We start from the raw sequence: 26,879 nt of genomic DNA, 5'->3' as shown, positions 1-26,879 counted from the left end.
CATGTGCCTTTTTGAATTGGACATGCTGAGTTATTTTCAGAACAGTCGTCAACACACATTGGAAATTAGTTTTTGTTATTTTTAAGCCAAATACCAGTTTAAGTAGCAAAACAAAAGCTTGGATAACTCAAAGGTTGAATTTTGAGTTCAGGTTTGTGCTTATCTGTTACAGAACCGCACTTTAAGTAGCACAAATGTTGGAATCTTTGGGTGCCAATTAAAGGAGGAGATCTGTGATTCTGTCAAAAAAAGCAGCTGCATACATCGTTAGGGTGAACTATGTTTATGCAGTCTGGAGTTGATATTGGGTCATTTATGTGTACGAGTTAACCTCTTGTGATGTTTACAGACAAAAAAATTAGAAAGAAATCTTTTCCCTCTTCTGTAACCGTGTCTCTGCTGATCTATTGCTTTCTATTTATTTCTGGCTCCCTTTCAGTGTGTTTTAGTTTGTCTTCCAGTCTCTCTCCCCTCCATGGGGCTAATTTCCAATCTCGCCACCTGGGCAGTAAACTGGTAGAGTGGATGAGTGGCCTGTTGCAGCACCTGTCCGGTTTACATCCCGTTCAAATCAATGGGATGAAAATCAGGCGGATTCTACAATGGGCGAGTGATTGCTTCGCCAGATTACTGCCCAAGTGGCAAAATTGGAAATTAGCCCCCCTCATATCTCTCTCTCCCTATAAATAAAGACTTGCACTTATATATAGCAGCTTTTGATCTCCGGACGTTCCAAAGCGCTTTACAGCCAATCAAGTACTTTTGAAATGTAGTCACTGTTGTAAAGTAGGAAACGCGGCAGCCAAATTGCGCACAGCAAGATCCCACAAATAGGAATGTGATAATGACCAGATCATCTGTTTTTTAGTGATATTGGTTGAGGGATAAATATTAGCTAGGACACCGGGGAGCACTCCCCTAATCTTCTTTGAAATAGTGTCATGGGATCATTTATGCCCACCTGGGAGGGCAGAAGGGGTTTCCGTTTAATGTCTCATCCAACAGTGCAGCACTCCCTCTGCTGCATTGGAATGTCAGCCTAGAATTTTGTGCTCAAGTCTCGAGTGGGAATTGAACCCATGACTTCCTGACTCAGAGGCAATAGTGCTGACACTCATGCCTCTCACACTTTCTCAGACCATCTATGTATTTCTCTCTCTGTGTGTTGGCCACACTCTTTCCCCACCTTTATTTATATCTCTATCTTGTGTTCTATATGTGCCTCACTTTTTTTCCTCACACCCCCCACAAAGTCCTGGAGCTAGACTTGAGGCTGCAACCCACTAATAATTGCAGAAGTGATTCATGTGTAACTGGATATGATGGAGGGAACACAAGGCCAAGCCTGGCGCTGGGGGAAGAGGAGAATTAGGGTAGAGGGCTCAGGCCAGGAAAGAGTGGGGTGCTTGCAGCTAGTAGGGATTGGTCAAATTAGACCAGAAGGCTGGGGTCAGGGCTAGAATGGACTGAGAGCTTAGAGCTGGGAGGGAGCAGTGGAGTGCAGAACCTGGGGCCACCAATGTAGCTCGGAAGGAGTGGGGTGATTGGATGCTTGGAGGCCAGGGCCTGTGGCTGCTGCTGCTGAGGATGGAGGAAGCACGGAAACAGGTCTTGGGGGCTGGCAGTGAGGCTGGGGAGAAATGTGGAAGCCAGGGTTGCTGCTGGAACTGGGAGGGAGTATCGAATCCAGAGGTTTAGGAATGCCTGGGTTTTGAATTGGAAAATTCAGAGACCAGAGATTTGGCATTTGGGATTGGGCCTGTAGCTCGGTAAGGAAAATCAGGGTCTGCTTTTGAGGCTGGGAGGGAGTGTGAAGGCATGGGCCTTGGACTGCTGCTGGGTCTGAGAGAGATTTCAGAGGGGTTGGGGCCGAACCTGGAGCTGGGAGAGAGTGGGGAGGCAAGTACCGGGAGGCAAGTAGGTGAATCAGCTGAGCACTAAAGCCTCATCCATCTGCAAAAGTCATCCCAATTGAACACTTTCATAATATAGGCAAATTTTATATCTTCAGCTTTTTAGGAAAATATCTGGGAAACAATTTGAGCATTTTGCTGTAGGAATTTTGGGATTATGAGAATACACAGGATAATAAAGGATCTTTTCTGTATTACATAAGTAGGATAATAGATGAGGGTGAGTTTGAGCCTGTAAATTTCTATGTGAGATGACACAGTAGGGGTAATTTTACAAATCAGCACTGTCGGTGGGGAGCCTTGCCTGTGTCAGCACATAATCAGAAATTTGGGCATGTACTATTCACAATTTTCTGGCCGTTAATTTTAATGATCAGAAAATCGTGGGCAGCGCACATCTGAACTTCAGAATTGCACTGGGCTTCCCGCCGGCAGTGTGCACACGGATCAAATCACCCCTCGTAACCAGTAGAATAAAACTCAAACATTTGATGAACATCAGCTGAAGCCTGAGGCTGATTTACTGTCTAAAATTGTCAGCAAACTGCATGTTCTCTACTTTTCTTACCATTTGAGGCACAATGACTGTAGTTACATGGTAGAGACAACATGACATATATAGAGCTTATTAATCCCATTTACGTGGAATCAATATTCTCCTCCCTTTGTCAATTAGATCAACTATGGGCGCAGTAGAGGAAAATTGGGCAGGGAGGATCACACATCTGTAACGGAGCAGCCCGATTTTCCGTCCATTAAACTCAGGCAGGCAGTTTCATTACAGGCATGCAGTCCTCCCTGCCCGATGTTTCTCCAGCCCAGGTGATGCTTTTCATCTGAGGAAAATCTGAAGCAAATAAATCTTTCAAAAAAAATTGCATTGAAATTATAATCAGAGGGATAATAGGTACGGGATACTTAATGCTTAAAGTAAGTGAGTTAAAGCCTCTGCTAAAATAGCAGAGAGGAACTTCAGAAGTGTGTACGTGTTTGTACTGGCTATCCGTCAGGCTAATTTCAAGGCCGATGTTTTAGCTTGTTTACATTCAGTTAATATTTTGTCAGTTGTTAAAAGATTCCGTGGCAAATCCTGCAATATTGGCAGCTCTATAATCTCCCAACATCTGTTCTATAGATGACGCCAGAAAGCCTAACAATTAATATCTGCCAGAAAGTAAATCTATTAGTTTAGTGATTAATTTGCATTGCTAGGCAACACTATATAAGTGCAAGCAGCCGTCTTTTGTTATTGGCAAGTTTTATCATCTATTTATTAAAGTGTCCAGAATTTGTCAACTGATGTTGTGATCCAGCTGACAAAATACTGATTAAACATCCTAGGGCTGATGTTAACTTTACATCCCGCTTGACTTGATGATCGGGAGAGGTGTACAACGGGCAGTCGATCAGCTACTGCCTGTTTTCTGCCACCGCCAAAAGTTAAAATAAGCCCTCCTGTGTCATTGTGCTGTAATCCATAGAATCACTCAGGAGCACAAGAAAGTTAGTCAGTAAAGTAGCCAAAACAAATTATTGCTACCTAATGTTAATCAAGTGATGTGATGTTTAGATGGATAAAGACTGGATAAACACTCGCTGGCATCACGTGAGGATTTCTGTGGTATTGAGATTTAGCACCTTGTTAATAAGCTATTCAGTATACATTCCCAAATAGAAGTGTATAACCGAGATGAATACGATGGATAACGCACGAAGCTAGGAGCAGACAGTTTAATAAGGGAAATGAGTTTGGACTGTTTCAACCCAATTCCTAGCAGGAATCGACCCATAGAGACTATCCCTAAACTAGCATTCTCACTCAGAGAGAACATAAAAATGGCTGGTATAGGTTGTTAAATTAAGAGCTTGGGCAGAGTAGAAAAAAATTGTTTTTCTTGCCAATTTTCTCACTGGCCTGCTCTCCTGAAGGTATTGACTAATAGCCATTGGTTACTCTCCAGCACCTTACCCAAATGGCCATTATTTGTGTGTGAACTTTGACACTGAGCGTCGACAGACTACTTGTTTGAGGGAGGATCACAGCCATGTCGAATCTTGTCACGTCCAGCAGGATTGTAAGAACTCTAGCCAATCTTTCCCTTCCTGATCTAAGGGTTCTGACCTACATTGGCTCTCAGTCCACCAATGCCGTATCCCTGTGTTTAAATCCCTTCATGGTCATGTCGCTCCCTTTCTCTGTACCCTCCTCCAGCCCTACAGTCCTCTGACTCTAGCCTCTTTGTACAACCGCTGTCCCTCCACCCTGCCATTGGTGGCCGTGCCTTCAGCCGCCTAGGCCCCACGCACTGGAATTTCCTCCCTAAACCCCTACAACTCTCCACCTCCCTTTCCTGACTTAAGACCCATTTCTTTGACCAAATTCCAGTTCTTTGGCTGGGTGCCCAGTTTTCCTCATGACTCTTTGAAGCAGCTGGGTAAATTTTTTCTATGTAATAGGTGTGGTATAAATGCAAGTTGTTGCTGCTGACTGAGTAGGTAAGTTTCTGTACCGATCAAGAGTAACATTCAGTCTTATGAGCCTCTGAGGGAGTGCCCAGTACTGTTTCTCTGGAGCTACCAGGGTAGTCTTGATGGTTTCATGAAGTAAAAACAAAAAAATGCTGGAAATATAATACGGGTCGATGAGCATGATCGAGAAATAGATTAACGTGATCCTTCAACTGATTTCCAATGAAGTTTTGCATCTAGATATTAACCCAGCTTTCTATTTCAGTTGCTGACTGGCCTATGTATTTTCTGCTTTAATTCGGCATTTCAAACATTCGTCATTTTTCTTTTTATCTCTTTACGCTGCCAATTCTGATCTTATTGAAAAATTGGGGAGTCTGACTCTAAACGGCAGCTGAGGCCATTCTCAATATAATCCTGGTTCTGTTGTGTCGCTTTTGCGTCAATCCCATTTGGATAGCTATGGGCAAAAAAAAATGAAGTACAATGCAACCTTTATAAAAATTTGCAAATAGAGTTTGGGAGGGACAGCTGTTGACATGCAGCAACCGTTTTACCAGCAGCAAGAAGTGGAGCCAACACTAAGAGGCAACTTTACCTCAAAATGCTAGATTTGTTCCTTAAAAAAAAGCCCTTTGCCATAATTATAATTTTGACAGTTTTCTGCTTTGTGACACCTCTACTGTTTTTCAACCATTTTTATTATCTCTGTAGGTTATATATTCTGCCATCCGCAGACTGGACAAAAAAGTGGAAGTGATTCAGAGGAAAGTGTCTGATCTACATCAAGGGAAAACAAAATATTTTGCTAAGCAAGTATGTATACCTGGTATTATTAGTACTATTGTCCTGTTTCAGCACCCTGATGCATTTAGGGGAAGCTAGCTAAGTTAATGAGGGAAAAAGGAATAGAATGTTATGCTGATGGGGTTAAATGAAGTAGGGAGGGGGGAGGCTCGTGTGGAGCATAAATACTGGCATAGACCAGATGGGCTGAATGGTCTGTTTCTGTGCTGTAAATTCTATGTAATTCTTTGTTTATAGTGCTTTGTTGTTTTGAAACTGAAGGCATGTTTACTTTGTGCTTATTAACTGGATCCGGATTTGACCTCCATACACTGCTGTGTCCCCCTTTTATGATTAGATTCAGTGTCTGTAGCAACACCAGGCTCCGCTGTGTATTGCAGAGATCGAGAGTGAACCCTTTTGCGTTTATGGAACTAAAACTGCTGGCCTTAGTCTGACGGAGAAGCATGTACCCATTCATTGTGTGTCTATGATGCTGTTGCTTCTTGGAACCCGTGCTTGTTAACTCAATGGAGTGCAGGTGATGGAGGGAAACCTGAGGGTCTCCAGTTGGCTGTACACTAACAGTGTAAAAGCGCCGTAAGAATTATACTTGGATTTCAGCGTTTATCAACATGTCCAATGTCTGTCATGCATACTTCTTACTTTGTTCTTCATATTGCCATAGGGTTAATAATATGGGAGTTGAATTTCTACTTGTTTCCACTAGTTATATCAGCGTAACCCGGGTGGAATCGTCCGAACCAGCACAAAAGAGCAGAGAATTTTATACGTAAGTGAGTTACGCCCAAAACCACTTACATTCATGTTATCGGCAATCTCTTGCGCTGGTTCAAGATTCAATTTGCCTGGATCAGGTCCTGCCCACGAAATTGGCCACGGCCCCAGATTGAAATTGTGAGATTCCGCTGATTGCGCTGGTTCGGGAAGGCTCTTCAATTGTACTCATTCTCTTAGGAGCAGAGGCACTAGTAGGCACATTTAAAAAGTTTTTTCATATCAAAAAATACTTAATTTACTAAGAAATTGACAAGTGTGCACCAATGAAACTATTAAATGGTTTAGTTTTTTAAAGTCATTTTCAGAGATTTTAAATCAGGTCACAGGTGGAGAACGGGACACTTATTAAAAATGCGTACTTTTGCTGATAAACCCATTTTCAGCTGTGGTAATAAAACTGCACCAGGTTACCACTCTTCAATACATTAAGGAATACTTTTTAGTGGAAAGAAAAAGAAAGAAACGATTACGTTCTACTACGCTGCCTGATTGAAGATTTTATGTTTATGTTTATGCAAATGAATTTTAATGAAAACTTTAAATGTAACCTATCCAGCGCAATTTCCCGATTGCGCCTGATGTCAGGTGCCCAGTACCTTCAGTGCACCGGCCACTTGATCCCTGGAAATTGGCCACAGAGGCTTGAGATCTCCAGTGTACCTGAGGTGCTCACCCTGCTCCAAAGTGGACAATGAGAGCAAAAAGGCTGGAAGCCTGCGTACAAGTGCTGCGTTAGGCTCTTTAGGCCTCCGAGTTCCCTGTAAATTCAGGCAACCCCCCTCCAAACAATGCAGGCTGCTTGGTACACTCTGAAATGATTCCGTGGACTGTTGATGATGAGCTACCAAACTACGTTTGTAGGCAGGCCCTGTGAGGTCCAAATCCTTGAGCTCGGCAGCTGGAGAAGTTCTCAAGCTAGTCCTCTAGCCCGCAGGTTGTGGCTTTTGCAATTGCATTGCACTGCACTTGCTGCTCCTCACCAATACACTGTGCTTTACCAGTGCACACTCAGGCAACTCAATAACTGACGCCCCCATCCCCAGAGTGGATACATCTGTGCTGGTACTTGGTAATATAAGAATGAGTGTCGCAGGGTGCTTGGTTGAGCCTTGTCATTGGGAACCACAACCCAAATGTTGGGAACCTGGAGCAGCAGGAAAAGTTTTAGAATGAACCAGAGCATAGCAAGACATTATATTGTAATATGCTGCAGTATGTCTGTGTGTGAGGGAATGAATGAGTGAGTGAATAAGGAGATAAAGAATGAATGGTAAAGGATGATAGTAACTATGAATTTGGAGAAGCCATCAATGTCACCCTTCCCCACTCCCTCTACTGACTCTACGCCCAGATTCTCCAAGACCCTCTCTATAAGGAGTCATGATTGCAGCTTTGGTGAATCCCGTCATGTCTGGAGGTACTGCCACTGGTTATGTGCGGCCCTTTCCTGCAAGCACGTAGAACGGAGATGTGTTATTTCAGGATTATGAAAGAAAACTTTTGACCCAAGTGTCCAGGCCAGCTAAGGAGCAGGAGTAAGCCATACGGCCCCTCGAGCCTACTCCACCATTCGTTAAGATCGTGGCTGATCTTTGGTCTCAAGTCCATTTTCCTGCCCGATCCCCATATCCCTTGATTCCTCGAGTCCAAAAATCTATCTATCTCAGCCTTGAATATAATCAACGACTCAGCATCCACAGCCCTCTGGGGTAGAGAATTCCAAAAATTCACAACCCTCTGATGAAGAAATTCCTCCTCATCTCAGTCTTAAATGGCCGACCCCTTATCCTGAGACTATGCCCCCTAGTTCTAGACTCGCCAGCCAGGAGAAACAACCTCTCGGCATCTACCCTGTCATGCCCCCTCTGAATCTTGTATGTTTCGATGAGATTACCTCTCATTCTTCTAAACTCCAGAGATTATAGGCCCATTCTAGCTAATCTCTCCCAGGAATCGATCTAGTGAACCTTTGTTGCACTGCCTCCAAGGCAAGTATATCCTTCCTTAGATAAGGAAACCAAAACTGTACAAGGTACTCCAGGTGTGGACTCACCAAAGCCTTTACAATTGAAGCAAGACTTCCTTACTCTTGGACTCCAACCCCCTTGCAATAAAGACCAACATGCCATTTGCCTTCCTAATTGCTTGCTGTACCTGCATGCTAACTTTCTGTGTTTCTTGAAGGAGGACACCCAAATCTGAACATGCCAGTATTTGTAAGGCATCTTTTTTGTTGTTTCCCTCATTTAATGGGTCACAGGGCAAGCGCCTTGTCCTACTGGCAATGTGTATTGCTCTGGAAAGTATATGAGCAATTGTCAGATTGCTTTTCATTGTCCCTCTATGATACAGCAGCAAGCTTACAATGATATGCTGTTAGAATGCACTGTACAGCAATAGTTTGAAAGGAAGCTAAACGGGACTAGCAGTTACCTCGGCAACCGTTTTTAGATCAGCAGATTTCTTCATGACCTACTCCCAGGTTCTGTGGACAGCACGACATTGCATTCACCCTTTCTGCCACTTTCATCCTGGTGCTGGTCTTCACAGAAGGATGGCCCCTTGCTGCAAAAAGGACCTTCAGCAGCACCTCCAATGCTGTTTCGTTAAATGGAGTCGCTCTACCTATTTGTCTTCTTGCAACTACTTCTCCACCTGTGCAGCTTTCAGAGAGAGCAGCTCCTTAAGAGCTGCTGCTCAAGAACTCCTGCTCTCTGACTCTTGTATTCTGCACCAGGAGCATCATGTTAAAATTTAAGTGAGCTGACCTCTCATTATTGCTGACATAGTAGCTTATTAAGATCACAAAGCACCATGGGGGTAATATTATGAATCAGTGCTTCAGGTGGGGAGCCTCGCCCATCAGGAGCACCTATCCAAAACTCAGATGCGCAATCACCATGATTTTACAGTCAACATATACTAATTCTAATGCATTGCACTTGTAATACATTGTTATCTCTCATAAAGAACCTGTGTTGCTGAAGCCTGTGACCTGGAGTCTTTGGAACAGGCTCGAGGGGCTGAATGGCCTACTTCTGTTCTTATGTTCAGTTGAAGTTAAAGATTTAAGCTTTTTGCACAATATGGTAGATTGCATTGAATACTCCATTATCACAGGATCTGCCAAAGGAGGTCCAGTAAGAGAAGGAAAGGGCTGCCTATGATGTCAGATGCTGCACTAAGTGTACTGTCAGATCCCACTACTATGCAACACAGCAGGGCTACTGTACCAGGCACAGCTATCTGGGACCCACAGAAGAGAGATGTTTCAGGGAGTTGAGATCTAGCCGGGAGACTGTGACAGAGCTGTGCCATCTCCTCTGGGAAGGCCTCCAGACATATAACGTCTGTAAGACGCTGGCTGTGGTCATCAATGTCGCCAATTAGAACCTTACAAGCAGCTTTTGCTACCTCATTACAGAAAGGACATTAAAGCCTTACAAAGCGTATCGCACCAGGATGCTGGGTCTCAAAAACTTCTCAAACAGAAGAAAATGCTCAACAGAGCACTGATTCACTAGGATGATGTCAGGGATGGAAAACTCTAGCTATGAGGAGATACTGGGACTATTTCCAGTTGAACAGAGAAGGCCAAGAAGAGATTTAATGGACTGTTCCTATGGTTGGGGTCACTAACGAGGGGTCATCATTTTAAAATCCTCACTAAGAGAGTGAGGAGAGAGGTTAAGAGAACTATCTTTACACAGTGGGTTGTTAGAGCATGAATTGCTTTGCCAAAGGAGCAGTTGAGGCAGAGACCATTGTGTCTTTTAAGGTCAAATTGAACCAATATTTGAAGCAGAGGAAGTTACAGGGCTATGGGTGACGGCAAGGATGTAGGCTTAGTTTTGGATTGCTGAGCCAACACAGACACGATAGGCTGGATAGCATCCTTCTGTGCTGTAAACAGCGAAAGCCATGTTTCCCTCTGTTCCATCCATCTGCCTATATTTGGGTGAGTGCATATTATACCACTGGGCCTGCCCTCCAGAAAAGGAAGGAGAGGCGGGGATGTGGTGGAGTTTGTCTCCAAGTAGTTTGATGGCCCTTTCCACTGAAAAACAGTCGGGATGCGGCTGGGAAGCCTATTCAACTGCAGGTCATCACAGCCAAACTTCGATCCGCTCCTTATCCGATGTGCTCACTTCTTGCGGTGATTGCTGTTTGGCAATTAGGGGGAGGACTCCTGGCTGATTTCCATGCCTACACCAAGTATACTTGCGTCAACTGTAGGACTCCATCTGCCATCCTATCTGAGAACTAACAGCACAGATTGGGGATTAAAGCTGGGAACGTCCTGGTCCATCTCACTGGCACCTAGTGCTTTAACCAGTTGACTCACTAGGGGAACTATCCATTTTGTTTTAAAGAACTTAGGACTGAAACCACCCTGGTAATTACTGACTGTTCCATTGTCTGCATTGTAGCACTTCAGTTTAAAAGATAATTTGGTTCCATCTATGATGTCAGCTGATGAAGTGGTACCTGGAGTGTTTGCGTGAGATGGGGTTTCAGGGAGACAGTTGCAGAATTTATCTCAGTCTTTAGCATGTCAATTAAAGAAAAACTGAATCTGGGAGCTAGTGCGAAGGATCAGTATATTGTGTTTAAGTGGGATTTGTTTGATTGACAACTGTTTTAAATGGCTTTTGCTAGTCAGAGGAAAAAACTGAAGAGAGACAGCTTTGGAAGATGAGATAAGAAGTGAGAAGGCCAAGTGATCATGTAATTAGGCTCCTCGGGTACGCTGACGTACGACATTAATTGAATGAAACTGACTACCATACTGAAAGGATGTGTATATTTTATGCAGTTAAGATAGTATGAAGCACTGTGGTTACTGACATAAGTGCTAATTGATTTAATGTATTTACTTTTGCTGCAGAGGCAAGTCTTGGCATCTCTTTCCAATGGTTATAACCAGACCTTGAAAAGAAAACTGGTTCTGAAATCTGATGCGCATGAGCGAAAGAAGAGAATTGGCTGCTCCAATCCGGCTGATCACACTGAACCAACTTACCGCAGTGAACCAATAATAATTCAGGATGAAGAAGATGTTGCTGATGTAATAGTTAATGAGAAACCAAATGTTTCAACATCCTTTCATTCCACAGAACAGATCCTTGAAAACTTGATGCCAACAACCAGCTCAGCTATGCCTTGTCTAGTGCCACAAAGTTCAGAAGCAAACACAGAGCTTCATCATCCAAGTCAGAAGCTGAAATCCACAACAGCTGCACATAAAATGAACAAACCACAAACCAGCCAAAGTCAACGTTCAGTGCTTCAGCAGCTAGAAATGAAAAAAACTTCTCAAAAAGAAGAAAATGCTTACCAGAACATTGATTTAGCAGCGGATTATATCAATAACTTGGAAGCTTTGAAACAGGCTCCGATGCCACAACATTCATCTTTCGACCTTTCAAAGAATAGCTTTGGTAAGCAGGAACTATTTTTTTTAACTGATTTCTTTATAAACAGGAACAAAGAGGCCTTACCATGGCATTGTGTACTCACACTGTTCAGGGCAAATTTGGAATTTCTGTTGACTGTGCCCAGAGGGACTTCTGAGTCCTGGTCAGTGAGGGCATGTATTGCCATGATGTATTGTAACATTTAGCTGATAAATGGGTTAGTCCCTCAGTGAGTAATGTAGCTTGAAGAACAGTTTTTTTCTGTTCTAATCATGTAAGGCCAGACCAAATTAACTTACACTTTTTAAGGCTTGACTCAACTATTTTCTTTTACATGTAGACGACTCTTGTTCTGTCAGTGTTCTTCGTGTATTATTTTCCTACTGAATGATTTGGCAGGGCTGGTGCACTTCTGACCCAGTTAAATAGGTGAATCGGTGGTGTATCTGTTTTACTCACACACTACATGCTTGTATTCACTGCTCAGTATGGCAGGATGACATGACTTTGATCACCAACAGGTACTTCTAAGCTCTAATGATATCAAAGAACCTGGACACTACAGCAGCAGCAATTAAATATGGTTAGAAATTCATGCTGTGCCAGGGAACCCAAGAAAAGGAATGAGAGGGAATATAATAATAGAGAAATGGCACGGGAGAGAAAAAGAGAGATAGGTGGCATGAAGCTAATCAATAATACTTGCATTAATATAAAGCCTTACATATTGAAAAGTTATAATGTGTTGTGCACAATGGATTACTTCTGAGTTGCAGTGAGTATTATGTAGGCATACTACAAGGGGCCGAAAATGCCATGGTGTATATTCTGAAGCACATCGGGCTCCGGCTCCCCATATTATTGGGCACAGAGGCCTGAGACGTACCATACACCCAGTGAAAATCGCGTCTCCCCGATGCAGGCCCCCAGTCCCACCGGCATTCGAAGCCTACACACAAAATGTGCACCAGGCTCATTACCTGAAGGTTGATAGCTGTTAAGAATGCAGCACTCCACCAGTGGCAGTGTTAGCCTGAGCTGTGGATTCAAGACCTGGAATGAGGCAACTCCCCCACAGTCCTCTTAGTCAGAGGTTAGATGCGACCAAGTTAACACAGGGAAATATTTTGGGAGGAAGGGAGGGGAGAAAATAAACAAAACTGTTTAGAAGTGCTTTTTAAGTCCATAAGTCATTATTAAATAGGATAGCTTCAATATGATTATACAGTGAAGCCCACTTTAAGATCAATTTTAAATGGTATTTGACTGCAAGAAATATTTTAATTAATATATGCAAAGTATTCTAGCTCCATCCAAAGAAATTAAAGCTGGTATCACTATTTTAAATCATGAGGTACAATAGGACTGTAGTTCAGATCATGTGATGCGATAATACCTGAGTTCAGATAACATAGCTGATTTGGAGGATCTGTCACCACATAGGAAACCAAAACCCACTGATGAAAATAGAACAACTTGTATAAACTTCACCTTCATTCATTTAAAGTAACAGGCTGGGGCGGGCTCCAAGTATGTAGGGCATCTCTGGGTTCAGGTGACATTGATAAACAATCCAGGCTCAGATTGTGTTTTATGATATCACCTGAACCCACACACACTAATTGTAAAAAGAAAAAGTTAATGTAATTTGATAATACAGTTAGTGATTGGACAAGTCCTGTACTGTAGAATATACACAAGACATGCTGGATTTAGTGGTAGTGAGAGGGTACGTCAGCATCCCCCACCCCCTCAACAAACCAGCTGCTGTGGCACAAAGTCAGATAGATCAAGGGTCCTGGGTTCAATCCCAGGCCTCAATCTCAGCAGTAGTGATGCTACAATTTACCTCAGTTCCCTGACCTACAATGGGAAATCATGCTCGAATCCTATCCAATGACCCTTGGTGAAAAATATGTATGTTGATTGAGGCTGTGATGTCTCTATGGTTGAATAACCTGCCAATACACATTAACTGTATTCACTTGGCTGCCATGTTTCACTGCCTCCTGGTGTGGGGGGAATCCAGGATTGCATCAGTTTCTATCCAAATCCATTCAAGACAGATTGTGATAATATAAGTAGGATATTAATCCTCGTCCCAAAAGTTTGAATTTAACTTGTATTAAATAATATATCGCTGATATATTATGGATGTCACAGTGACTAGGAATAGTTTTTTTCATGAGAGAGAAAAGTTGATCCTAAGTGGGATTTCATCCTTTCAGACTTACCTAAAGTTTGTTTTCTATTTTGTTCTTAAGGATTTTTGGGGAATCCCAAGCGCAATGTTAAAATACCTGGTGCATTTATACTAAAAGCCAGTCAGAAGACCCAGCCAAAGCTGGCAGCACGTTACCTGGCCAGGAACCTGTTCACTGATGAGGTTCTAGTAATGAGCAGCGTTGTGGGAAGCAAACAGCAAGGGCTGAAATCACTGGATCCAAATAAACTGGCAGCTGTGAGAGGTGAGCTTAATGCACTTCAGTGTTGCTATTGGAGTGACAAGATCTCATCTCAAATTAGTTCTTTGTGGGAAAAAAAAAAGCCTACAGTAAGCTTCCAATTACAGGTAACCTGCGTCCTATAGTAACTAACTGTTCAGAAATAGCAGGCATGATTTTGACCTGGAGCCGGGAACTCAGCAGGTGGGTAGATATTCGTGTGGGAAAACCAGTTGAGTGCATTGGAATCTGCGATCGCAACTCAATTGAAGGTAATTAATTTTGCTTCCGGGATTCCCACGCAACGGCTGGCTTGGCTGCCTGTCGGGAAGGAAAGCAGCCAGGAATTGGAGAAGAGGGAGGGAGAGATTGTGGGTCGTGGAGGACATAGGGGGATGGAGCAGTCTGATGCTGGAGGTGGAGATCGGGGTGGACAGGGAGGAGGGGTGGAGAATATCACGGGTTGGGAGGTGACCGGGTCGGCAGTCGGAGGTCGGACGCTCGGAGAAGGCGCGGAGGTCGGACGCCCGGAGAAGGCGCGAGTAAACAATGTGAAGGATAGTAACAGACTTCAGGAGGACATAGACAAACTGGTGAAATTTAATGCAGAGAAGTGTGAAGTGATTCATTTCAGTAGGAAGAAAGAGGAGAGGCAATATAAACTAAATGGTACAATTTTCAGGGGGGTGCAGGAACAGAGACATCTGCGGGTGTATGTACACAAGTCTTTGAAGGAGGCAGGACAAGTTGAGAAGGCTGTTAAAAAAGCATATGAGATCCTGGGTTTTATTAATAGCGGCATAGGGTACAAAAGCAAGGAAGCTATGCTAACCGTTTATAAAACCTTTACTGGTTAGGCCCCAGCTGGAGTATTGTGTTCAATTCTGGACACCACACTTTAGGAAGGATGTCAAGGCCTTGGAGAGGGTGCAGAGGAGATTTATCAGAATGGTTCCAGGGATGGGGGACTTCAGTTATGTGGAGAGACTGGAGAAGCTGGGGTTGTTCTCCTTAGAACAGAGAAGGTTAAGGGGAGATTTAATAGAGATGTTCAAAATCATGAATGATTTTGATAGAATAAATGAGGTGAAACTTTTTCCAGTGGTAGAAGGTCGGTAACCAAAGGACACAGATTGGCAAAAGAACCAGAGGCGACATGAGGAGAAATTTTTTTATGCACAGTGTTGTTATAACCTGGAATGCACTGTCTGAACAGGTGGTGGAAGCAGATTCAGTAACAACTTTCAACAGGGAATTGGATAAATACTTGAAGGGAAAACATTTACAGGGGTGTGGGACTAATTGGATAGCTCTTTCAAAGAGCCGGCACAGGCAAGATGGGCTGAATGGCCTCCTTCAATGCTGTAACATGCTATGACTCGGAGGTCAGACATCAGGAGAAGGCTCTGAGGTAGCGAGGGGTCTCCCATTGCCGGCGGGGAGGGGGGGCGGCTGGACATCGGGAGGGGTCTCCCATTGGATGGGGGCCGAATGTCAGGGAGGTTGGACATCGGCGGGGTGGGTGGGGGGCTGCCGTCTGATCGCGGCAGGTAAGCTCGTTGGGCCTGGAGGGAACACTCCTGTTCCTCCCAGCCCACAACCAGCACTATAAGGGCACTTACCTCATGGATCTGGCCCTCCTCACCTCCTTTTCACTGATGAGATTGAGAAGCCATGGGAAACCTGTGCAGGTGAAGTAAAAATTTTTTCAGGTTCAGAATCAACAAAAAATTACCTACCTCAACTATTTCAAGTAGGTAAATTGCCTCCTTAACAATCCGCCTGCCGGCATTAATTGGCGGCGCGACTTCCAGGTTTTGGCTGCGCACGGGCCCACGTTAAACCTGGAAGTGGGCGCGTCGGAGCCGGGTTGCAATCGCACTGGGAAAAGGTACTATTTTTACCTCCCACTCGCCCCCATCCCACCCATTCTTGGGGGTTAAAATTACCCTCATCATGTCCAAGCCCTGTTATCTTAGAGGAGGTTGGGCGATGATTACTTAGAATGATGATCTCTTCAAACATCACTGATACTTTCTTGACGGGTATCAGTGAACCCCACATTTCAGTCTACTGCCTTTGTAGCTGCCCATTTAGTGCAGGTCTTCTGCAAGTAAAGGATGTTGCCTGCTGCTGGGCTCCTCTGACTTGAGGTGGGGGGGGAGGTTATCCGCCCAATACATTTCTGTGTAGGGTCTTTTATGGGCTGCTGGGGTGCATTTAGAAGTTGGAGATCCTGATTACCCTACTTGAGGTGATATATGAATAAATCATCGTTCCTCTCCTCTTGGCCGTCTATGCATAGTGCTCCTTCACTCTTTGTGTGTAAGCAGATCTCTTGTGGTGTTGCTCAGTGAGTCAGAGGTTTTGTAAGAACAAGTCATGTTACTAAGTGACCCTGGGATCTAGGAGCACTGAGAAGAGGACCCGGAGTCTGGCAGTACAGGAATGGGGTCTCAGAGCCCAGCAATATTTTGAGGGAGTGCTGGGAGGGAGGTCTCAGGGTTCCGGGAAAACTGAAGAGAGAGGCTGCAGGAACACTGGGGTAGGTCCTGCATCACTAGGAGATGAGTCCTGGGATCTGGGAAAATGCGGGAGGGAGATCTCTGGTTCTGGGAGCATTAGGGTTGTTTGGGGATCAGGGTACACCAGGATTGTAGTCAAGAGGTTTGTGAGCACTGAGAGGAGATCCCATGATCTAGGAATGGGGGTGGGGAGGAGGCAATTCTGAAGATGAGGACGATAGATTGACAGGATTGAGGAAGAGGTTCTGGAGTATTGGAGTGCAGGGTCTGACAGTATTAGGGGTTACTGGGATCTGGCAGTATTGGGAGAGGTACGGTCTAAATGCCTTGAGAGGGAGTGGGGCTCAGGCGAATGAGACCCAAATTACTGTTGGCCCTTTTTAAACCGTCAGGCCTGGAGCCTCTACCACATTTTTGACATCAGCCTCCTGGCCAGACCCATCTGCAGCCCCTTTAATGCCTTCAGGCACTCCCTACCACGTTCCTCATTGTCAGCTGGTTCCTGTCTTTACATTCCTGTCTTAAAGCAGTTAACTGGAAATGTTTTGCTCCTTAAAGTTAATGGACAAAAATCATTAGTTAGGATGCACAATTTCTGAATATGTGCTTCAGGGATGCAGAATTGGAAAATTCACCCTTTAATGCACTGTAAGTGAGTTGTTTGCCAGTTTATAGTCTAATAAACATAATTTTCCATAAACAAACAAAAATTACCTCATAAAAAGCTGAGAAGTCATCATTTATGTGGTTTCCAAGTTCTTATATATAAGATACACTTAAACCTCTCTCATGTTTCAGGAGAGAGATCTTCCGACTGAATTTTCGACAACAAGTCGAGTGACTAAAACAAATCCATTTTCAATAATCAATCTCTTTCTTTTCTATCTGCCAACAAAAAAAACACGATCCCAGTGTTGCTGATCAAAGATGCCCGTCTGAGCAGTTCATAATAGAAAACAGCATTGGCTAATAAATTTAAATAAATGCCAGACTTGCCTGAAATAAAGGTTTAAGAATTCAATCTTTATCGGGTAAAAGCAAAGAAACTCTCAATCTTCACAGGTTATGGGGACGTGCCCTTCTATGCTTCAACTCAAGTTGATGCACAGATTGCACGCTGGAAAGTTCTCAAACTACTCAATGCACAGTTGTGGTTGAAAGCTCTCTTCAGCTGTTGTGAGGTAGAATTATCCAATTGAAGCCCAGGCTTTTGAGACTGGTTAAAGACTTAAAGTAAAAACTTTTCATGAAAGTATTAGAAAATATAAAAGATAATTGGGTAAATTTAAACATGTTATTTTGAAATATGTAATATTTTTAATTTTGTTTAAAACTATATTTTGGACATTACAAATTTCAGTTACTGAGAAAATCATAGCTTTAAAAAAAAAAGCATTCCTTTGTTAGGACATGCTGATTAAGCAAAAATTGGAGGGGTGTTACAACTGACCACAGTACTGCTAGGATATGGAGGAGAAAAAACAGCCATTGTTTCCCTTTCTGATCAGCAATCCCTTTCTGATCAGCAATCCCTGATGGCAAATGATCCAAGCTGGCTGTGATGCCCCCACAATGATATAGCCTGCCAACATTCATTGTCCAGGCTCACAAAGGAAGGAAGGGCACTAAGACAAGGTACTTGAGGGCAGCTGGCACCAGTGGAACCATCGGTGTATTCAGGAGAAGTGGGGGATAGTGGTGGGGGGGGAAATAAATTTTAAAAAAGAATCACTGCTGGATTAAAGACGGAGGTATATTTATCATTGAATCATAGAAAAGTTACGGCACAGAAGGAGGCCATTCGGCCCATCATGTCCGCGCCGGCCGAAAATGAGCCACCCAGCCTAATCCCACTTTCCAGCACTTGGTCCGTAGCCTTGTAGGTCACAGCACTTCAGGTGCATATCCAGGTACTTTTTAAATGAGTTGAAGGCTTCTGCCTCTACCACCCTTTCAGGCAGTGAGTTCCAGACCCCACCACCCTCTGGGTGAAAAACCTTTTCCTCAGCTCCCCTCCATTCCTTCTACCAATTACTTTAAATCTATGCCTCCTGGTTATTGACCTCTCTGCTAAGGGAAATAGGTTCTCCCTATCCATTCTATTTAGGCCCCTCATAATTTTGTACACCTCAATTAAATCATCCCTCAGCCTCCTCAGTTCCAAAGAAAACGACTCCAGCCTATCCAATCTTTCCTCATAGCTAAAATTCTCCAGTCCTGGCAACATCCTCATAAATCTCCTCTGTACCCTCTCTAGTGCAATTACATCCTTCCTGTAATGTGACCAGAACTGTCACAGTACTCTAGCTGTGGCCTAACCAGTGTTTTATTCAGTTCCAGCATAATCTCCCTGCTTTTATATTCTGTGCCTTGGTTGATAAAGGAAAGTGTTCCATATGCCGCCTTAACCACCTTATCTACCTGTCCTGCTGTGGACATGCACTCCAAGGTCCCTCACCTCCTCTACACCTCTCAGTATCCTCTCATTTATTATGTACTCCCTTGCCTTGTTTGCCCTCCCCAAATGCATTACCTCACACTTCTCTGGATTGAATTCCATTTGCCACTTTTCTGCCCACCTGACCAGTCCATTGATACCTTCCTGCAGTCTACAGTTTTCCTCCTCACTATCAACCTCGCAGCCAATTTTTGTATCATCTGTAAACTTCTTAATCATGCCCCCTACGTTGAAGTCCAAATCATTAATATATATCACAAAAAGCAAGGGACCTAGTACTGAGCCCTGCAGAACGCCACTGGAAACAGCTTTCCAGTCACAAAAACACCCGTCGACCATTACCCTTTGCTTCCTGCCACTGAGCCAATTTTGGATCCAACTTGCCACTCTCCCTTGGATTCCATGGGCTTGTACTCTTTTGACCAGTCTGCCATGTGGGATCTTATCAAAAGCCTTGCTAAAATCCATGTAGACTACATCAAATGCACTACCCTCATCGACCCTCCTTGTTACCTCCTCAAAAAATTCAATCAAGTTAGTCAGACACAACCTTCCCTTAACAAATCCGTGCTGACTGTCCTTGATTACTCCGTGCCTTTCTAAGTGACGGTTTATCCTATCTCTCAGAATTGATTCCAGTAATTTGCCCACCACCGAGGTTAGACTGACAGGCCTGTAATTACTCGGTCTATCCCTCGCTCCCTTTTTAAACACTGGTACAACATTAGCAGTCCTCCAATCCTCCGGCATCACTCCTGTATCCAGTGAGGATTGCAAAATGATGGGTAGAGCCTCCAATATTTCCTCCCTTGCTTCTTTTAACAGCCTGGGAGACATTTCATCTGGCCCTGGTGATTTATCTATTTTCAAAGATGCTAATCTCCTTAATACTTCCTCTCTCACTAAGTTTATCCCATCCAATATTTCAGACTCCTTGACTACAATGTTTGCATTGTCCCGCTCTTGTGAAGACAAACGCAAAGTATTCATTAAGAACCATACCAACGTCTTCTGCCTCCACACATAGGTTACTTTTTTGGTCTCTAATAGGCCCTACTCTTTCCTTAGTTATCCTCTTGCTCTTAATGTATTTATAAAACATCTGAGTTTTCCTTGATTTTACTTGCCAATAATTTTTCATGCCCTTGCTTTGCTTTCCTAATTTCCTTTTTAATTTCACCACTGCACTTTTTATACTCCTCTGGGCTTTCTGTAGTATTGAGTTCTCAGTGTCTGACATTAGCTTTCCTTTTCTGCCTTATCTCACTATATATGCTCCTTGACATCCAGGAGGCTCTAGATTTGGCAGCCCCACTTTTTTTCTTTGTGGGAACATGTTTACTCTGCACCCCTTGAACGCCTCCCACTGCTTTGATATTGATTTACCTTCAAGTAGCTGTTTCCAGTCCACTTTTGCTAAATCACTTCTTAGCTAAGTAAAGTTGGCCTTTCCTCGATTGAGAACTTCAACTTCTGTTCTATCTTTGTCCTTTTCAATAACTATGCTATTAAGACCATAAGAGATAGGAGCAGGAGTCGGCCATTTGGCCATTCGAGCCTGCAGTATAAAACACTGGTTAGGCCACAGGTAGAGTACTGTGTGCAGTTCTGGTTACCACATTACAGGAAGGATGTAATTGCACTAGAGAGGGTACAGAGGAGATTTATGAGGATGTTGCTAGGACTGGAGAATTTTAGCTGTGAAGAAATAGAATCATGGCTGATCTCATTTTTACCTCAACTCCACTTTCCCACCTTTTCCCCATATCCTTTGACTCCCTTGCTGATCAAAAATTTGTCTTACTCAGCCTTGAATGTATTCAATGACTCAGCCTCCACAGCTTTTTGGGGTAAAGAATTCCAAAGATTCGCGACCCTCTGGGAGAAGAAATTCCTCCTCATTTCCGTCTTAAACGGATGACCCCTTATTCTGAGACTATGCCTCCTGGATTTAGATTTCCCCCAGGAGGGGTAACATCCTCTCAGCATCTACCCTATCGAGTCCCCTCAGCGTCTTATATGTTTCAATAAGATCTTCTTTCATTCCTCTAAACCCCAATAAGTATAGACCCAACCTGTTCAGTCTTTCCTCTACTACGGTAGCATAGTGGTTATGTTTACTGGACGAGTAATCCAGAGACCTGGACTAATAACCCAGAGTTATGAGTTCAAATCCCACCATGGCAGCTGGGGAATTTAAATTCAATTAAATAAATAAAATCTGGAATATAAGAAAACTAGTATCAGTAATGGTGGCCATGAAACTGCTGATTGTCATAAAAACCCATCTAGTTCACTAATGTCCTTTAGGGAAGGAAACCTGCCATCCTTACCCGGCCAGGCCTCTATGTGACTCCAGACCCACAGCAATGTGGTTGATTCTTAATCGCCCTCAGTTGTACAATCTCGCTACAAAAAGTCATCATAAGAATAAAACCGGACGGACCACTAGGCACCGGACACGACAAAGGCAAACCAAGCCCAGTCGACCATGCAAAGTCCTCCTCACTAACATCTGGGGACTTGTGCCAAAATTGGGAGTGCTGTCTCACAGACCAGTCAAGCAACAGCCTGACATAGCCATACTCACAGAATCACACCTTTCAGCCAATGTCCCAGACTCTTCCATCACCATTCCTGGGTATGTCCTGTCCCACCGGCAAGGTGGCGGTACAGTGATATATAGTCAGGAGGAAGTGGCCCTGGGAGTCCTCAACATTGACTCTGGACCCCATGAAATCTCATGGCATCAGATCAAACATGGGCAAGGAAACCTCCTGCTGATTACCACCTACCGCCCTTCCTCAGCTGCTGAATCAGTCCTCCTCCATGTTGAACACCACTTGGAGGAAGCACTGAGGGTAGCAAGGGCACAGAATGTACTCTGGGTGGGACACTTCAATGTTCATCACCAAGCGTGGCTCGGTAGCACCACCTCTGGCCGAGTCCTGAAGGACATAGCTGCCAGACTGGGCCTGCGACAGGTGGTGAGCGAACCAACACCAGGGAAAAACCTACTTGACCTCGTCCTCACCAATCTACCTGTCGCAGATGCATCTGTCCATGAGCGTATTGGTAGGAGTGACCACTGCACAGACCTTGTGGAGATGAAGTCCCGTCTTCGCACTGAGGACACCATCCAACGTGTTGTGTGGTACTACCACTGTGCTAAATGGGATAGATTCAGAACAGATCTAGCAGTTCAAAACTGGGCATCCATGAGGCACTGTGGGCCATCAGCAGCAGCAGAATTATATTCCAGCACAATCTGTAACCTCATGGCCTGGCATATTCCTCATTCTACCATTACCAACAAGCCAGGGGATCAACCCTGGTTCAATGAGGAGTGTAGAAGAGCATGTCAGGAGCAGCACCAGATGTACTTAAAAATGAGGTGCCAACCTGGTGAAGCTACAACACAGGACTACATGCATGCTAAACAGTGGAAGCAGCTTGCTATGGACAGAACTAAGCGATTCCACAACTAACGGATCAGATCAAAGCTCTGCAGTCCTGCCACATCCAGTCGTGAATGGTGGTGGACAATTAAACAACTAACAGGAGGAGGAGGCTCTGTAAACATCCCCATTCATATTGATGGCAGAGTCCAGCACGTGAGTGCAAAAGACAAGGCTGAAGCGTTTGCAACCATCTTCAGCCAGAAGTGCCGAGTGGATGATCCATCTCGGCCTCCTCCCGATATCCCCACCATCACAGAAGCCAGACTTCAGCCAATTCGAGTCACTCCACGTGATATCAAGAAATGGCTGAGTGCACTGGATACAGCAAAGGCTATGGGCCCCGACAACATCCCGGCTGTTGTGCTGAAGACGTGCTCCAGAACTAGCTGCGCCTCTAGCCAAACTGTTCCAGTACAGCTACAACACTGGCATCTACCCGACAACGTAGAAAATTGCACAGGTATGTCCTGTCCACTAAAAGCAGGACAAGTGCAATCTGGCCAATTGCCGCCCCATCAGTCTACTCTCAATCATCAGCAAAGTGATGGAAGGTGTCGTCGACAGTGCTATCAAGCAGCACTTACTCACCAATAACCTGCTCACCGATGCTCAGTTTGGGTTCTGCCAAGACCACTCTGCTCCAGACCTCATTACAGCCTTGGTCCAAACATGGACAATAGAGCTGAATTCCAGAGGTGAGGTGCGATTGACTGCCCTTGACATTAAGGTAGCATTTGACCAATTGTGGCACCAAGGAGCCCTGGTAAAATTGATGTCAATGGGAATCACGCGGAAAACTGTCCAGTGTCTGGAGTCGTACCTAGCACAAAGGAAGATGGTAGTGGTTGTTGGAGGCCAATCATCTCAGCCCCAGGACATTGCTGCAGGAGTTCCTCAGGGCAGTGTCCTAGGCCCAACCATCTTCAGCTGCTTCATCAATACCTTCCCTCCATCATAAGGTCAGAAATGGGATTGTTTGCTGATGATTGCACAGTGTTCAGTTCCATTCGCAACCCCTCAGATAATGAAGCAGTCCGAGCCCGCATGCAGCAAGACCTGGACAACATCCAGGCTTGGGCAGATAAGTGGCAAGTAAAATTTGCACCAGGCAATGACTACCTCCCCATGACATTCAAAAATATTACCATCGCCGAATCCCCCACCATCAACATCCTGGGGGTCACCATTGACCAGAAACTTAACTGGACCAGCCACATAAATATCGTGGCTACAAGAGCAGGTCAGAGGCTGGTTATTCTGCGGCGAGTGACTCACCTCCTGACTCCCCAAAGCCTTTCCACCATCTACAATGTACAAGTCAGGAGTGTGATGGAATACTCTCCACTTGCCTGCATGAGTGCAGCTCCGACAACACTCAAGAAGCTTGACACCATCCAGGACAAAGCAACCCACTTGATTGGCACCCCATCTACCACCCTAAACATTCACTCCCTTCACCACCGGCGCACCGTGGCTGCAGTGTGTACCATCCACATGATGCACTGCAGCAACTCGCCAAGGCTTCTTCGACAGCACCTCCCAAACCTGTGACCTCTACCACCTAGAAGGACAAGGGCAGCAGGCACATGGGAACAACACTACCTGCACGTTCCCCTCCAAGTCTCACACCATCCCAACTTGGAAATATATCGCCTTTCCTTCATCGTCGCTGGGTCAAAATCCTGGAACTCCCTACCTAACAGCACTGTGGGAGAACCTTCACCACACGGACTGCAGCAGTTCAAGAAGGCGGCTCACTACCACCTACTCAAGGGCAATTAGGGATGGGTAATAAATGCTAGCCTTGCCAGCGATGCACACATCCCATGAACGAATAAAAAAAAATCTTGACAATCCTTCCATACCCGGAATCAACCAAGTGAAACTTCTCTGAACTGCCTCCAATGCAATTATATCCTTCCTTAAATAAAGGCACCAGACCTGTACACAGTGCTCCAGGTGTGGTCTCACCAGCACCCTGTACAATTGTAGCATGACTCCTGCTTTTATACTCCATCCCCCTAGAAATAAAGGCCAATATTCCATTTGCCTTTCGGATTACCTGCTGCACCTGTATGTTGACTTTTTGTGTTTCATGTACGAGGACACCCAGACCCCTCTGTGCCGCAGCACTTTGCGGTGTTTCTCCATTCAAATAATATTTTGCTTTTTTATTTTTCCTCCCAAAGTGGATGACTTCACATTTTCCCACATTATATTCCATCTGCCAAATTTTTGCCCATTCGCTTAACCTGTCAATATCCCTTTGCAGATACTTTATGTCCTCCTCGCAACTTGCTTTTCCACCTATCTTTGTACCATCAGCAAATTTGGCCACAAGACACTCTGTTCTTTCATCCAAGTCATCAATATATATTGTAAATAGTTGAGGCCCCAGCACTGATCCCTGCGGCACCCCACTAGTTACAGATTGCCATTTTGAAAATGACCCTTTTGTTCCGACTTTGTTTTCTGTTAGTTAGCCAATCCTCTATCCATGCCAGTATATTACCCCCAACATCATGAGCTTTTGTGCAGTAACCTTTTATGTGGCACCTTATTGAATGCCCATTGGAAATCCAAATATACTGCATCCGTTGGTTCCCCTTTATCCACCCTGCTCGTTACTTCCTCAAAGAACTCTAATAAATTTGTCAGACATGATTTCCCCTTCATAAAACCATGTTGACTCTCCTTGATTGTATTATGTGTCTCCAAATGTCCTGCTATTACTTCCTCGATTAAGGATTCTAGCATTTTCCCAATGACAGATGTTAGGCTAACTGGTCTATAGTTACCTGCTTTCTGTCTCACTCCCTTCTTGAATAGGGGCGTTACATTTGCAGTTTTCCAATCTGCTGGGACCTTTCCAGAATCTAGTGAATTCTGGAAGATTACAATCAATGCATTCACTATCTCTGTAGCCACTTCCTTTAAGACCCTTGGATGGAAGCCATCAGGTCCAGGGGACTTGTCAGCCTTTAGACCCATTAGTTTACCTAGTACTTTTTCTCTAGTGATAGTGATTGTTTTTAGTTCCTCCCTCCCCTTTGCCCCTTGATTTTCTACTATTATTGGTATGTTATTAGTGTCTTCTACTGTGAAGACAGATACAAAATATCTGTTCAATTCCTCTGCCGTTTCCTTGTTTTCCATTATTATTTCCCCAGTCTCATCCTCTAAGGGACCAATGTTTACTTTAGCTACCTTCTTTTTATATACTTGTAGAAGTTTTTACTGTCAGTTTTTATATTTTTTGCTAGTTTACTCTCAATTTATTTTCTCCCTCTTTATTATTCTTTTAGTCATCCGTTGCTGGTTCTTAAAGTTTTCCCAATCTTCGGGCTTACCAGTAATCTTTGCTACGTTGTATGCTTTTTCTTTTAACCTGATACCATCCTTGACTTCCTTAGTTAGCCATTTTTGTGGAGTCTTTCCTCCTCACAGGGATATATTTTTGTTGCGAGTCATAAAATATCTTTTTAAATGTTTGCCGCTGCTTATCCACCATCATACCATTTAATCTGTTTACCCAGTCCACTTTAGCCAGTTCCGCCCTCATTCCTTTATAATTGCCCTTATTTAAGCTTAATACAGTAGTTTCTGACCCAAGATTCTCGCTCTCAAACTGGATATGAAATTCTGTCATGTTATGATCACTGTTTCCCAAGGGATCCTTTACTTTGAGATCATTAATCCTGTTTCATTACCCATTACCTGATCCAAAATGGCCTGTTTCCTGTTTGGTTCCCCCACGTATTGGTTTAAGAAACAGTCCCTAATGCACTCTATGAACTCCCCCTCAGGGCTACTTTTGCCTATTTGATTTGTCCAATCTATGTGAAAGTTAAAATCGCACATGATTATTGCATTACCTTTTTTACAAGCCCCCTTATTTCCTGATTAATATTTTGCCCTACAGTGTAGTTACTGTAGAAACTTGCTATTTCTTACCTCCACCCAAATTGATTCGACATCTTGATCTTCTGAGCCAAGATCATTTCTCACTATTATACCAATTTCATCTTTTCTTAACAGAGCTACCCCACCACCTTTACCTTTTTTCCTATCCTTCCGAAATGTTAAATAACCCTGAATATTTAGCTCCCAACCTTGGTCACCTTGCAACCACGTCTCTGTAATGGCCACGAGATCATACCCATTTGTTTCTATTTGTGCCGTCAATTCATCTATCTTATTACGAATGTTGCGCGCATTCAGGTAAAGAACCTTTAGTTTGTCTTTTTACCATTCTTTCCTACCCCGGCCCCATTTGCTAGTGCATTCTTATGTTTGTACGCTCTGTCCCTTCCTGACACACTCTGTTTATCATTACCCCCTTCACTTTTTCCTGTACTACTTCCTTGTCTTTTCTCTTTATCAATCTAAACTTCACCCTATCTGAACCCTTCCCCCCTCTATTTAGTTTAAAGCCTTCTCTACCGCCTTAGTTCTTCAGTTTGCCAGAACACTGGTTCCAGCATGGTTCAGGTTCAGGAACAGCTCTCTCCCCAGTACTGGTGCCAGTGCCCCATGAATCGAAACCCACTTCTCCCACATCAATCTTTGAGCCACGCATTCATCTCTCTGACCTGATTTACCCTG

At 44.1% G+C, this 26,879-nt stretch overlaps 1 protein-coding gene across 3 annotated transcripts in view; it reads left to right on the top strand.

The window, feature by feature from the left end:
- The window catches only part of LOC137326903 (uncharacterized), a 134,170-nt gene that overhangs the window by 47,251 nt on the left and 60,040 nt on the right, over positions 1 to 26,879 (top strand). For 2 of the 3 annotated variants that reach the window (XM_067992288.1, XM_067992287.1), the window contains 3 exons: positions 5,097 to 5,198; positions 10,858 to 11,410; positions 13,651 to 13,854. In XM_067992288.1, the coding sequence (XP_067848389.1) occupies positions 5,097 to 5,198; positions 10,858 to 11,410; positions 13,651 to 13,854 (859 nt within the window). The remainder of the gene's footprint in view (positions 1 to 5,096; positions 5,199 to 10,857; positions 11,411 to 13,650; positions 13,855 to 26,879) is intronic. The other variant, XM_067992289.1, reaches the window with a different exon arrangement.

Source organism: Heptranchias perlo, chromosome 11, assembly GCF_035084215.1.
Source record: "Heptranchias perlo isolate sHepPer1 chromosome 11, sHepPer1.hap1, whole genome shotgun sequence".
NCBI lineage: Eukaryota > Metazoa > Chordata > Chondrichthyes > Hexanchiformes > Hexanchidae > Heptranchias > Heptranchias perlo.
This window is presented reverse-complemented; position numbering and strand designations above follow the sequence as displayed.